The following is a 13,176-nucleotide window of genomic DNA, read 5'->3' as shown; positions in this document are numbered from 1 at the left end:
TTCAAGCATCTCAAGTAACCCTGATAAACTGCTCTGAGGAGGCAAGGGGAGGAGCCAGGTTAAAGGGGAGGCAGTCTGAACATCAAAAGATTGTTGTTAATTAAAGGAAGACAGATATCTCAAGGTAAGGAATTCGGCTCTTTTCTATGTAAGGGAAGATGCTAGAGTCCTGGCTCATTGAAATCATTCTTTTCACATGCGTCTCCGCTCTCTGGGGCCACCGGCCTGTGTGTCTCACAGCCCGGGCTTCCTTGAGGCTCACCATTAGGGTGTGGTTGCGGTCTGCTGGCTGCCAGCTTGCAGTAGTTCTCCTTCCTAAGTGCCCTTAGGGCGGGAAGCTCACAGGGGAAGGCTGCAATCACTGATGACTGTGACAATCCTTGTGCACTGATATGGCAGGAAATACTCCATTTTTCAGTCCCTCCCCTTGGTCAGGAATTTGACCAATATTTGGGAGACATTTCATGACCAATTTTTGTTCCACAGTGCTGGGAAGCTGATCCCAGATTAGGTGAAAATTCTCGATATACAACTCAAGGTATTAAATTCTGGATTAGGCCTACTGATAGATAATAATAAAAGACTCTCTGTATGGTCTATCTTCTAACTAATCCAGGAGATATTTCCCTTGTTGCCTTTTCCATACCTAGAATCACACTATTACAATTATTGATTGCATACAGAACTGTATGTCTGATCAATTTTTTCAAGTTGCCCAGTCACCTACATTTGTTGGAAGCTTGGTTACACACTAAGAGACAACAGTCTTATAAAACAGACAGATATAAGTAATGTAGCTAGTAACATTGACAAAGGCATAGTGTAGCAGAGACACAATGCACAAAAAATTTGGAAACAAGCAGCAAATTAAAACAATGATTAGTATAACTAGTTGCAGTCTAGTTCCAGTAAACCATCAACTCTGTAGGAGAACCAGCTACAGAAGCCAAATTCTGGCAGGATAAGGTAGAGAGTAAAAGATAAATGTTTTATCTTTGCTTAGAAAGACATATTTTATCAGCTTGTTTTAGATCATGGCATAAGAGAAACAGGTTTACTGGAAAATAGATTCAAGGAAGTATGTTTTAAAATCAAAGTTATAGATCATACTTATCAATTTATTTAGTCCCATGTAATTGATTCCTGTTGGTCTACATGAAGTAATCAGGTCTTCCACTAGAGTTCTTCATTTGTTACCCAGTTCAGTGTCATTGTCTAAAGGCTATCAGAAACTTACATTTGTTTAAAAGGTTCTTTTCGTGAGTCTTCTTGAAAAATCTTTATTTTGTAAAAGCAGTGTAAAATTATGATTGTCTATAAAGGATATAACTTAAAATAGCATGGTTAAAGATTTGAGTATGGTGTAACTAGCAGGAAACTTGGATATTTCTGTAACGTTACATTTTAGGATAATAATTAGAATTATGACTGATAACATTTTATCAGAACATATTGGATATTAGGGTTTCTATATACATTCTGATGCCCTGGTGGCTCAGACAGTAAAGAGTCTACCTGCAACATGGAAGACCTGAGTTTGAACCTTGGGTTGGGAAGATCTCCTGGAGAAGGAAATGGCAATCCACTCCAGTATTCTTCCCTGGAAAACCCCATGGACAGAGAAGCTTGGTGGACTACAGTCCATAATGTTGCAAACAGGCAGACACAATTGAGTAACTTCACTTTCTATAAATTCTAGAATAATGGTATTTATTCTTGCACTATAGCCTCAAGTTTATTTTCAGTTATTTGACTGTATATCTGAATTAAAATTGCCAAATAAACTTAGTTTAACATTCCTCTCTGAGATATCTCAGAGATGTTTCTTCAAAGTGTCCCAGAGTTATCTGGAGATTAAAAGACCTTTAGTTAAATTTTGATATTTGGGAAGTTTGTTAGAAATACCAAAATTATTTTAAAAACACAGCAGGATCATAGGTCACTGAAACAATAACTATTTATTTAACCAAAGTAACAAAAATAATTAAAAGAAAATAAATATAGATCACTTAAGGGTGCAGAAACTCATAGAATCTGTTATGCCAAAGGAGCACTTTTAATAGAGAAATCAACTTCCAGTATGCATTGGCTTACTTAGCAAACCCACTTAGTTAACTTCAATTTAAATTTAGTTAATCTTGACTATGTCTAAAACTTTTCCTTTCTCAGGCTTCCTTACCACACTCTGTGATCATTTTCTGCATCCAGCCTGTCTCTCTTTTTCTATCCAAATAAAATCAGCTAGCTCTTTATCTTTCTTTTCCCTCAATAAAATGATGCTGTAAACAGCAATATTGCAAAGGAATCTGGAATGTTAGATCCATGAATCAAGGCAAATTGGAAGTGGTCAACCAGAAGATGGCAAGAGTGATGTTGGCATTTTTAGGAATCCAGTTCAGTTCAGTTCAGTTCAGTCGCTCAGTCGTGTCCAACTCTTTGCAACCGCATGAGTCGCAGCACGCCAGGCCTCCCAGTCCATCACCATCTCCCGGAGTTCACACAGACTCATGTCCATCGAGTCCGTGATGCCATCCAGCCATCTCATCCTCGGTCGTCCCCTTCTTCTCCTGCCCCCAACCCCTCCCAGCATCAGAGTCTTTTCCAATGAGTCAACTCTTCGCATGAGGTGGCCAAAGTACTGGAGTTTCAGATTTAGCATCATTCCTTCCAAAGAAATCCCAGGGTTTATCTCCTTCAGAATGGACTGGTTGGATCTCCTTGCAGTCCAAGGGACTCTCAAGAGTCTTCTCCAACACCACGTTTCATAAGCATCAATTCTTTGGTGCTCAGCCTTCTTCACAGTCCAACTCTCACATCCATACATGACCACTGGAAAAACCATAGCCTTGACTAGACGGACCTTAGTTGACAAAGTAATGTCTCTGCTTTTGAATATACTATCTAGGTTGGTCATAACTTTTCTTCCCAGGAGTAAGCGTCTTTTAATTTCATGGCTGCAATCACCATCTGCAGTGATTTTGGAGCTCCCCAAAATAAAGTCTGACACTGTTTCCACTGTTTCCGCATCTATTTCCCATGAAGTGGAGATCAGTGGAGAAATAACTCCAGAAAGAATAAAGGGATGGAACCAAAGCAAAAACAATACCCAGTTGTGGATGTGACTGGTGATAGAAGCAAGGTCTGATGCTGTAAAGAGCAGTATTGCATAGGAACCTGGAATGCTAGATCCATGAATCAAGGCAAATTGGAAGTGGTCAAATGAGATGGCAAGGGTGAACATCGACATTGTAGGAATCAGTGAACTAAAATGGACTGGAATGGGTGAATTTAACTCAGATGACCATTATATCTACTACTGTGGGCAGGAATCCCTCAGAAGAAATGGAGTAGCCATCATGGTCAACAAAACAGTCCAAAATTCAGTACTTGGATGCAATCTCAAAAATGACAGAATGATCTTGTTTGTCTCCAAGGCAAACCATTCAATATCACAGTTATCCAAGGCTATGCCCCAACCGGTAATGCTGAAGAAGCTGAAGTTGAATGGTTTTATGAAGACCTACAAGACCTTTTAGAACTAACACCCAAAAAAGGATGTCCTTTTCATTATAGGGGACTGGACTGCAAAGGTAGAAAGTCAAGAAACACCTGGAGTGACAGGCAAATTTGGCCTTGGAATGCGGAATGAAGCAGGACAAAGACTAACAGAGTTTTGCCAAGAAAATGCACTGGTCATAGCAAACACCCTCTTCCAACAACACAAGAGAAGACTCTACACATGGATATCACCAGATGGTCAACACCAAAATCAGACTGGTTATATTCTTTGCAGCCAAAGATGGAGAAGCTCCATACAGTCAACAAAAACAAGACCAGGAGCTGACTTGTGGCTCAGATCATGAACTCCTATTACCAAATTCAGACTCAAATTGAAGAAAATAGGGAAAACCGCTAGACCATTCAGGTATGACCTCAATCAAATCCCTTATGATTATACAGTGGAAGTGAGAAATAGATTTAAGGGCCTAGATCTGATAGATAGAGTGCCTGATGAACTATGGACTGAGGTTCGTGACATTGTACAGGAGACAGGGATGAAGACCATCCCCATGGAAAAGAAATGCAAAAAAGCAAAATGGCTGTCTGGGGAGGTGTTACAAATAGCTGTGAAAAGAAGAGAGGTGAAAAGCAAAGGAGAAAAGGAAAGATATATACATTGAAGGCAGAATTCCAAAGAATAGCAATAAGAGATAAGAAAGCCTTCTTCAGCAATCAATGCAAAGAAATAGAGGAAAACAACAGAATGGGAAAGACTAGAGATCTCTTCAAGAAAATTAGAGTTACCAAGGGAACATTTCATGCAAAGATGGGCTTGATAAAGGATAGAAATTGTATGGACCTAACAGAAGCAGAAGATATTAAGAAGAGGTGGCAAGAATACATGGAAGAACTGTACAAAAAAGATCTTCACGACCCAGATAATCATGATGATGGGATCACTAATCTAGAGCCAGACATCTTGGAATGTGAAATCAAGTGGGCCTTAGAAAGCATCACTACGAACAAAGCTAGTGAAGGTGATGAAATTCCAGTTGAGCTGTTTCAAATCCTGAAAGATGATGCTATGAAAGTGCTGCTCTCAATATGCCAGCAAATTTGGAAAACTCAGCAGTGGCCACAGGACTGGAAAAGGTCAGTTTTCATTCCAATCCCTAAGAAAGGCAATGCCAAAGAATGCTTAAACTACCGCACAATTGCATTCATCTCACATGCTAGTGAAGTAATGCTCAAAATTCTCCAAGCCAGGCTTCAGTAATATGTGAACCGTGAACTCCCTGATGTTCAAGCTGGTTTTAGAAAAGGCAGAGGAACCAGAGATCAAATTGCCAACATCCACTGGATCATGGAAAAAGCAAGAGAGCTCAAGAAAGCTTCTGCTTTCTTGACTATGCCAAAGCCTTTGACTGTGTGGATCACAAGAAACTGTGGAAAATTCTGAAAGAGATGGGAATACCAGACCACCTGACCTGCCTCTTGAGAAATCTGTATGCAGGCCAGGAAGCAACAGTTAGAATTGGACATGGAACAACAGACTGGTTCCAAATAGGAAAAGGAGTACGTTAAGGCTGTATATTGTCACCCTGCTTATTTAACTTCTATGCAGAGTACATCATGAGAAACGCTGGACTGGAAGAAGCACAAGCTGGAATCAAGATTGCCAGGAGAAATATCAATAACCTCAGATATGCAGATGACACCACCCTTATGGCAGAAAGTGAAGATGAACTAAAAAGCCTCTTGATGAAAGTGAAAGAGGAGAGTGAAAAAGTTGGCTTAAAGCTCAACATTCAGAAAACGAAGATCATGGCATCTGGTCCCATCACTTCATAGGAAATAGATGGAGAAACAGTGGAAACAGTGTCAGACTTTGTTTTTTAGGGCTCCAGAATCACTGCAGATGGTGACTGCAGCCATGAAATTAAAAGACGCTTACTCCTTTTTAGGAAGCAGCGAACTAAAATGGTCTGGAATGGGTGAATTTAACTCAGATGACCATTAGATCTACTACTGTGGGCTAGAATCCTTTAGAAGAAATGGAATAGCCGTCATAGTCAACAAGAGAGTCTGAAATGCAGTACTTGGATGCAATCTCAAAAATGACAGAATGACCTCTGTTCATTTCCAAGGGAAACCATTCAATATCATGGTAATCCAAGCCTATGCCCCAATGAGTAATGCTGAAGAAGCTGAGGTTGAACGTTTCTATGAAGACCTACAAGACCTTCTAGAACTAACATCCAAAAAAGATGTTCTTTTCATTATGGGGGAGTAGGAAGACAAGAAACACCTGGAGAGACAGGCAAATTTGGCCTCAGAGTACAGAAACAGGGCAAAGGCTCATAGAATTTTGCCAAGAAAATGTACTGGTCATAGCAAACACTGTCTTCCAACAATACAAAAGAAGACTCTACACATGGACATCACCAGGTGGTCAACACCGAAATCAGATTGATTATATTCTTTGCAGCCAAAGGTGAACATGCTCTGTACAGTCAGGAAAAACAAGACTTGGAGCTGACTGTAGCTTAGATCATGAACTCCTTATTGCCAAATTCAGACTTAAATTGAAGAAAGTAGGAAAAACCACTAGACCATTCAGGTATGACCTAAATCAAACATGTATATGAATAGTGATTCAAATCACTAAGACTCAGGAGGCCTCCCCATAAAAGACTGGTAGAGGATGTAACCTAAATCATGAGAGTTTACTTTTAAAAACAGTATGGCAAAGGCCACGTTTTCAAAACCCAAACAAACAAAATACACAAGTGTTACTGAGTCCAAGCTCTCTCTGCTCACCTTATGACAGGACAATGAACCTGAGAGACATGGTGTTGAGACAAGGAAGAGGCTTTAATCGGGGAGCCTGCAGACCCGAGAAGACAGCAGGCTAGCACCTCACAAGAACCATCTTACTGGGGTCTTGATGCCAGTTTGTTTTATAGATCAGAGAGAAGGAAGCAGTGAGGAAGAAAAGTCAGAAGGCAGAATAGAGAGGGAGAGGCAGTGGGGAAGTAAAATGAAAGGGTCTTCAGTCTTGCAAAACATCTCCAAAGGTATGGCCAGCCTTTGAAAAGGGTATATTAATCTCTTCTATTCACAGGTGGGCAGGGAAAAATTATCTCTCCATCAGCTGAAAAAAGGCACTTTAGTTTACAGTCAAGCAGTGAGGCAGGGTTCTCCAGGCAAGTCATTGAGTATGATTACAAAAATCACCCATAGTTTGGCCTCAGGTCAGAAACAGGGAGGGAATACAGCCTCAACCATCAACAGAAAATTGGATTAAAGATTTACTAAGCATGGCCCCGCCCATCAGAACAAGACCCAGTTCCCCCTCAGTCAGTCTCTCCCATCAGGAACCTTCCATAAGCCTCTTATCTTTATCCATCAGAAGGCAGACAGAATGAGAACCACAATCACAGAAAACTAACCAAACTGATCACATGGAATACAGCCTTGTCTAACTTAATGAAACTATGAGCCATGATATGTAGGGCCACCCAAGACAGACGGGTCATGGTGGAGAGTTCTAACAAAACATTGTCCACTGGAGAAGGGAATAGCAAACCATTTCAGTATTCTTGCCTTGAGAATCGATGAAAAGATAAAAAGATAGGACACTGAAAGATGAACTCCCTGCCCAACATGCTGCCAGAGATTGGTGGAGAAATAACTCCAGAAAGAATGAAGACATGAAGCCAAAGCAAAAACAATACCCACTTGTGGATGTGACTGGTGATGGAAGCAAGGTCTGATGGTGTAAAGAGCAATATTGCATAGGAACCTGGAATGTTAGGTCCATGAATCAAGGCAAATCGGAAGTGGTCAAACAGGAGATGAGAAGAGTGAACATTGGCACTTTGGAAATCAGTGACTAAAATGGACTGGTATGGGCAAATTTAATACAGATGACCATTATATCTACTTGGCAAGAATCCCTTGCCCACAGTTAGAAGAAATGGAGTAGCCCTCCTAAACAACAAAAGTCTGATATGAAGTACTTGGATGCAATCTCAAAAATGACAGAATGATCTCTTTTGTTTCCAAGGCAAACCATTCAATATCACAGTAATCCCAGTCTCCGACCAGTAATGCCGAAGAAGCTGAAGTTGAACAGTTCTGTGAAAACCTACAAGACCTTTTAGAACTAACACCCAAAAAAGGATGTCCTTTTCATTATAGGTGACTGGAATGCAAAAGTAGGAAGTCAAGAAACACCTGGAGTAACAGGCAAATTTGGCCTTGGAATGCAGAATGAAGCAGGGCAAAGACTAATAGAGTTTTGCCAAGAGAAAGCACTGGTCATAGCAAACACCCTCTTCCAACAACACAAGAGAAGACTCTACACATGGACATCACCAGATGGTCAACACCAAAATCAGATTGATTATATTCTTTGCAGCCAAAGATGGAGAAGCTCTATATAGTCAGCAAAAACAAGACTGGAAGTTGACTGTGGCTCAGATTATGAAGTCCTTACTGCCAAATTCAGACTTAAAGAAAGTAGGGGAAACCACTAGACTATTCAAGTATGACCTAAATGAAATCACTTACGATTATAGAGTGGAAGTGAGAAATAGAGTTAAGGGATTAGATCTGATAGACAGAATGCCTGAAGAACTATGGTTGGAGATTTGTGACATTGTACAGGAGGCAGTGATCAAGACCATCCCCAGGAAAAAGAAATGCAAAAAGGCGAAATGGATGTCTGAGGAGGCCTTACAAATAGCTGAGAAAAGAAGAGAAGTGAAAAGCAAAGGAGAAAAGGAAAGATATATACATTGAAGGCAGAATTCCAAAGAATAGCAAGGAGAGATAAGAAGGCCTTCCTCAGTGATCAATGGAAAGAAATAGAGGAAAACAATAGAATGGGAAAGACTAGAGGTCTCTTCAAGAAAATTAGGGATACCAAGGGAATATTTCATGCAAAGATGAGCTCAATAAAGGACAGAAATGGCATGGACCTAACAGGAGCAGAAGATATTAAGAAAAGGTGGCAGGGATACACAGAAGAACTATACAAAAGAGATCTTCCAGACCCAGATAATCATGATGGTGTGACCACTCACCTAGACCCAGACATCCTGGAGTGCGAAGTCAAGTGGGCCTTAGGAAGCATCACTACGAACAAAGCTAGTGCAGGTGATAGAATTCCAGTTGAGCTATTTCAAAGCATAAAGATGATGCTGTGAATATGCACTCAATATGCCAGCAAATTTGGAAAACTCAGCAGTGGCCACAGGGCTAGAAAAAGGTAGTTTTCATTCCAATCCCAAAGAAAGGCAATGCCAAAGAATACTCAAACTAAGACACAATTGCACTTATCTCACATGCTAGTAAAGTAATGCTCAAAATTCTCCAAGCCTGGCTTAAACAGTTCGTGAACCGTGAACTTACAGAATTTCAAGCTGGATTTAGAAAAGGCAGAGGAACCAGAAATCAAATTGCCGTCATCCACTGGATCATTGAAAAAGCAAGAGTTCCAGAAAAACATCTACTTCTTCTTTTTTGACTACTCCTAAGCCTTTGACTGTGTTGATTACGACTAACTGTGGAAAATTCTGAAAGAGATGGGAATACCAGACCACCTGACCTGCCTCCTGAGAAATCTGTTTGCAGATCAGGAAGCAACAGTTAGAATTGGACATGGAACAACAGACTAGTTCCAAATCGGGAAAGGAGTATATCAAGGCTGCATGCTGTCAACCTCCTTGCTTAACTTATATACAGAGTACATCATGAGAAACGCTGGGCTGGATTAAGCAGAAGCTGGAATCAAGATTGCCGGGAGAAATATCAATAACCACAGATATGCAGATGATACCACCCTTATGGCAGAAAGTGAAGAAGAACTGCAGAGCCTCTTGATGAAAGTGAAAGAGGAGAGTGAAAAAGTTGGCTTAAAGCTCAACATTCAGAAAACAAAGATCATGGCATTTGGTCCCATCACTTCATGGGAAATAGATGGGGAAACAATGTAAACAGTGAGACTTTAGTGTTTGGGGTTCCAGAATCACTGCAGATGGTGACTGCAGCCATGAAATTAATATGCTTACTCCTTGGAAGAAAAGCTATGACCAACCTAGACAGCATATTCAAAAGCAGAGACATTACTTTGCCAACAAAGGTCCATCTAGTCAGAGCTATGGTTTTTCCAGTGGTCATGTATGGATATGAGAGTTGGACCATAAAGAAGGCTGAGCGCCAAAGAACTGATGCTTTTGAACTGTGGTGATATAGAAGACTCTTGAGAGTCCTTTGGACTGCAAGGAGATCCAACCAGTCCATCCTAAAGGAAATCAGTCCTGAATATTGATTGGATTTGATGCTGAAGCTGAAACTCCAATACTTTGGCCACCTGATGTGAAGAGCTGACTCATTTCAAAAGACCCTGATGATGGGAAAGATTGAGGACAGGAAGATACGGGGATGGCAGAAGATGAGATGATTGGATAGCATCACTGACTCAATGGACATGAGTTTGGGTAAACTCTGGGAGTTGGTGATGGACAGGGAGGCCTAGTGTGCTGTGGTTCATGGAGTTGCAAAGAATCAGACACGACTGAGCAACTGAACTGAACTGAACTGAATGCTATAGTGGAGTTCCACTAAATATGGAAGGAGCTTGTATCAGTTTCTTTCTGTTAGTTTTATGATTTTGTTTCATCCATGCTGTTACATGTGTCAATAGTCTATTCTCTTTATTATTGAGTAGTAATCTATTGTAGTGATGTACAAGAATTTATCTATTCACCAATTGGTAAACAATTTAATTCTTATAATTTTTGTGTTTATGAATAAAGCTGCTATAAATATTTACATGTACTTTGATAGGCATATGTTTTCATTTCTCTTAGGTAGTTTTCGGTCAGACATTACTTCGTGAGAAACTGCCAAACGTTTTTTTGGAAGTGGCTGCACCATATCTTAAGTCCCACTAGCAGTGTCTGAGAACTCAAGTTGCTCTGAGACCTTACTATTGGTTATTTGTCTATATATTTATTTTTAACCACTCCAATATGTTTTTATTTCCTTTGATTCCTCCATAATTATATTTCAGGTATCTTTTTGGTCCTGTGAAAGCCTCTTTTCTCTTGGTAGGCTGACAGTTTGGCTAAATGTTTCTATTAAGACATGAACATTTGTTTATGTGAAACTGGTTCTCCATCAAGTGGAGCTTAGTTAGAAGTGAGCTGTTTTGAATTGCCTTTTGTCAACATATTGAGTTGGTTAAAACACAATACTAATGATTTTTTAAGATTAATAAAATTGTTTATTTCACTGTAGAGACTGCTTCCATAATCCCATATAATTTTTTCATAGTAATGAAGGACTCCTAAGAAGGGCACAAAGGCTTCTGTGGAAATTTGTCATCAGCCCAGAAAACTTCCAAAGCTGTGTGTATTCAGTTATTACCCACATAACTAAGTAATGAGAAGGGAGGTCAGGCTGAACAACAGTAGTCTTAAGTACAATTGAAGTGTCATTTTCACTATTAAACAAACAACAAAAAATTGTGGTGTGTGATAATAGTTGATGGTGTCCTATTTCTTTGTGTAGAATTGCTTGTCTCTCATTGCTGACTTCATTTGATTGTACTGGTTTGTCAGCTGTCATATTTGGGTTCCTTCAACTACAAAATATAGATAACAACAGTCTGTATAATTCAACGATCACGTGCCAACATTTTGTTTCTTTTTATCAGGAAGAACTAAAAATTATCTTTCCCCCCCTATAACTTTGGAATAACAAAAAAATTCAAGGATTTCTTTTTCTGCCTGTCTTGTATTTTACAGGTGGCTTGTCTAATATCTTGCATTTTTGTCCTGATAGTCATCTATACAATAGGGCCTTTGCTTTACTGGCTGCCCATGGTAAGTAATACTTTTTATTATTTGATTTTAAAATTTAACATTAATAAGAATCATTCCATTTTAAACATTTCTTTGAATAACAACCTCAATAATCCTAAATATGAGAAGTTATGTGACATAAGTAATGGTTGTATAGAGGAGAGGTAGAAAGAACCCAACTGATGGGTAAAGTATGGGAGGGTACCATGGCTGTTTTCATTTAATTAGATTTATTCTATATTCAGTTGGAAGGTAGAACTAAGTAATTTCTGTTATAAGAAATAGACTTTGGAAGAATTTTATAAAATTTAGACTCTGAGAAAATGCGTGCTGGGCAAGAGAGTAGGGAACAAAATATTTCTTGCCACCCTTGATACATCTTTATACAAAGTGACTCAGAACATTAGTACGAGTATCTGCCTTGCTTTTCACAAACCTGGGACACTACAGCAAGATACTGGTCTTCAGGGATCCAGAGACAGTTCTTGTTCTAATTCTTCATTCATGTACTAAGAATAAATCATTTTCATGAGAGGATCTTCCAATAATCAAGTTTATTTCTCAAGAGACTTATAAATATATTCTGATGCAACCAGATAATTTATACTGATGATTAAAGAAATACATGGTATACTGAATGTTTGCAATAAATTGCAAACAAATGGCAATGAATAATTATTATAAAGTTAAGAGAACATTCAGTCTTATCACATTCACCCTTATAATTCACTACTTTTCTTTTTATTTCTTCCTTTTTTTTGAGAATGGAATAAAATTTACCCTGTGACTTTTCTAGAATTGATATTATGCTCTTAAAGTACAATAATATTCCCACCAACAGTGTAGGAGGGTTCCCTTTTCTCCACACCCTCTCCAGCATTTATTGCTTGCAGATTTTTGGATCGCAGCCATTCTGACTGGTGTGAAGTGGTACCTCATTGTGGTTTTGATTTGCATTTCTACACTGTTGGTGGGAATGCAAACTAGTACAGCCACTATGGAGAACAGTGTGGAGATTCCTTAAAAAATTGCAAATAGAACTCCCTTATGACCCAGCAATCCCACTTCTGGGCATACACACCGAGGAAACCAGAATTGAAAGAGACACATGTACCCCAATGTTCATCGCAGCACTGTTTATAATAGCCAGGACATGGAAACAACCTAGATGTCCATCAGCAGATGAATGGATAAGAAAGCTGTGGTACATATACACAATGGAGTATTACTCAGCCGTTAAAAAGAATTCATTTGAATCAGTTCTGATGAGATGGATGAAACTGGAGCCGATTATACAGAGTGAAGTAAGCCAGAAAGAAAAACACCAATACAGTATACTAACACATATATATGGAATTTAGGAAGATGGCAATGACGACCCTGTATGCAAGACAGGGAAAGAGACACAGATGTGTATAACGGACTTTTGGACTCAGAGGGAGAGGGAGAGGGTGGGATGATTTGGGAGAATGACATTCTAACATGTATACTATCATGTGAATTGAATCGCCAGTCTATGTCTGACGCAGGATGCAGCATGCTTGGGGCTGGTGCATGGGGATGACCCAGAAAGATGTTCTGGGGAGGGAGGTGGGAGGGGGGTTCATGTTTGGGAATGCATGTAAGAATTAAAGATTTTAAAATTTAAAAAATAAAAAACTAAAAATTAAAAAAAAAAAATAAAGTACAATAATAGGTTAGTTCTAAACAAAATGAATATTACTTTAGTCTTCTAAATGATAACTTTTCTCTAGTAAGTATTTAAAAATCAAAGACATAAAATACCTTGATTCTTTTAAAT

At 39.2% G+C, this 13,176-nt stretch overlaps 1 protein-coding gene across 4 annotated transcripts in view; it reads left to right on the top strand.

The window, feature by feature from the left end:
- Positions 1 to 13,176, top strand: part of SLC26A7 (solute carrier family 26 member 7) — a 147,204-nt gene that overhangs the window by 83,294 nt on the left and 50,734 nt on the right. For all 4 annotated transcript variants that reach the window (XM_069600647.1, XM_069600649.1, XM_069600646.1 and 1 more), the window contains one exon: positions 11,319 to 11,396. In XM_069600647.1, coding sequence (XP_069456748.1) covers positions 11,319 to 11,396 — 78 coding nt within the window. The remainder of the gene's footprint in view (positions 1 to 11,318; positions 11,397 to 13,176) is intronic.

The sequence above is a fragment of the Ovis canadensis genome, chromosome 9 (assembly GCF_042477335.2).
Source record: "Ovis canadensis isolate MfBH-ARS-UI-01 breed Bighorn chromosome 9, ARS-UI_OviCan_v2, whole genome shotgun sequence".
NCBI lineage: Eukaryota > Metazoa > Chordata > Mammalia > Artiodactyla > Bovidae > Ovis > Ovis canadensis.
This window is presented reverse-complemented; position numbering and strand designations above follow the sequence as displayed.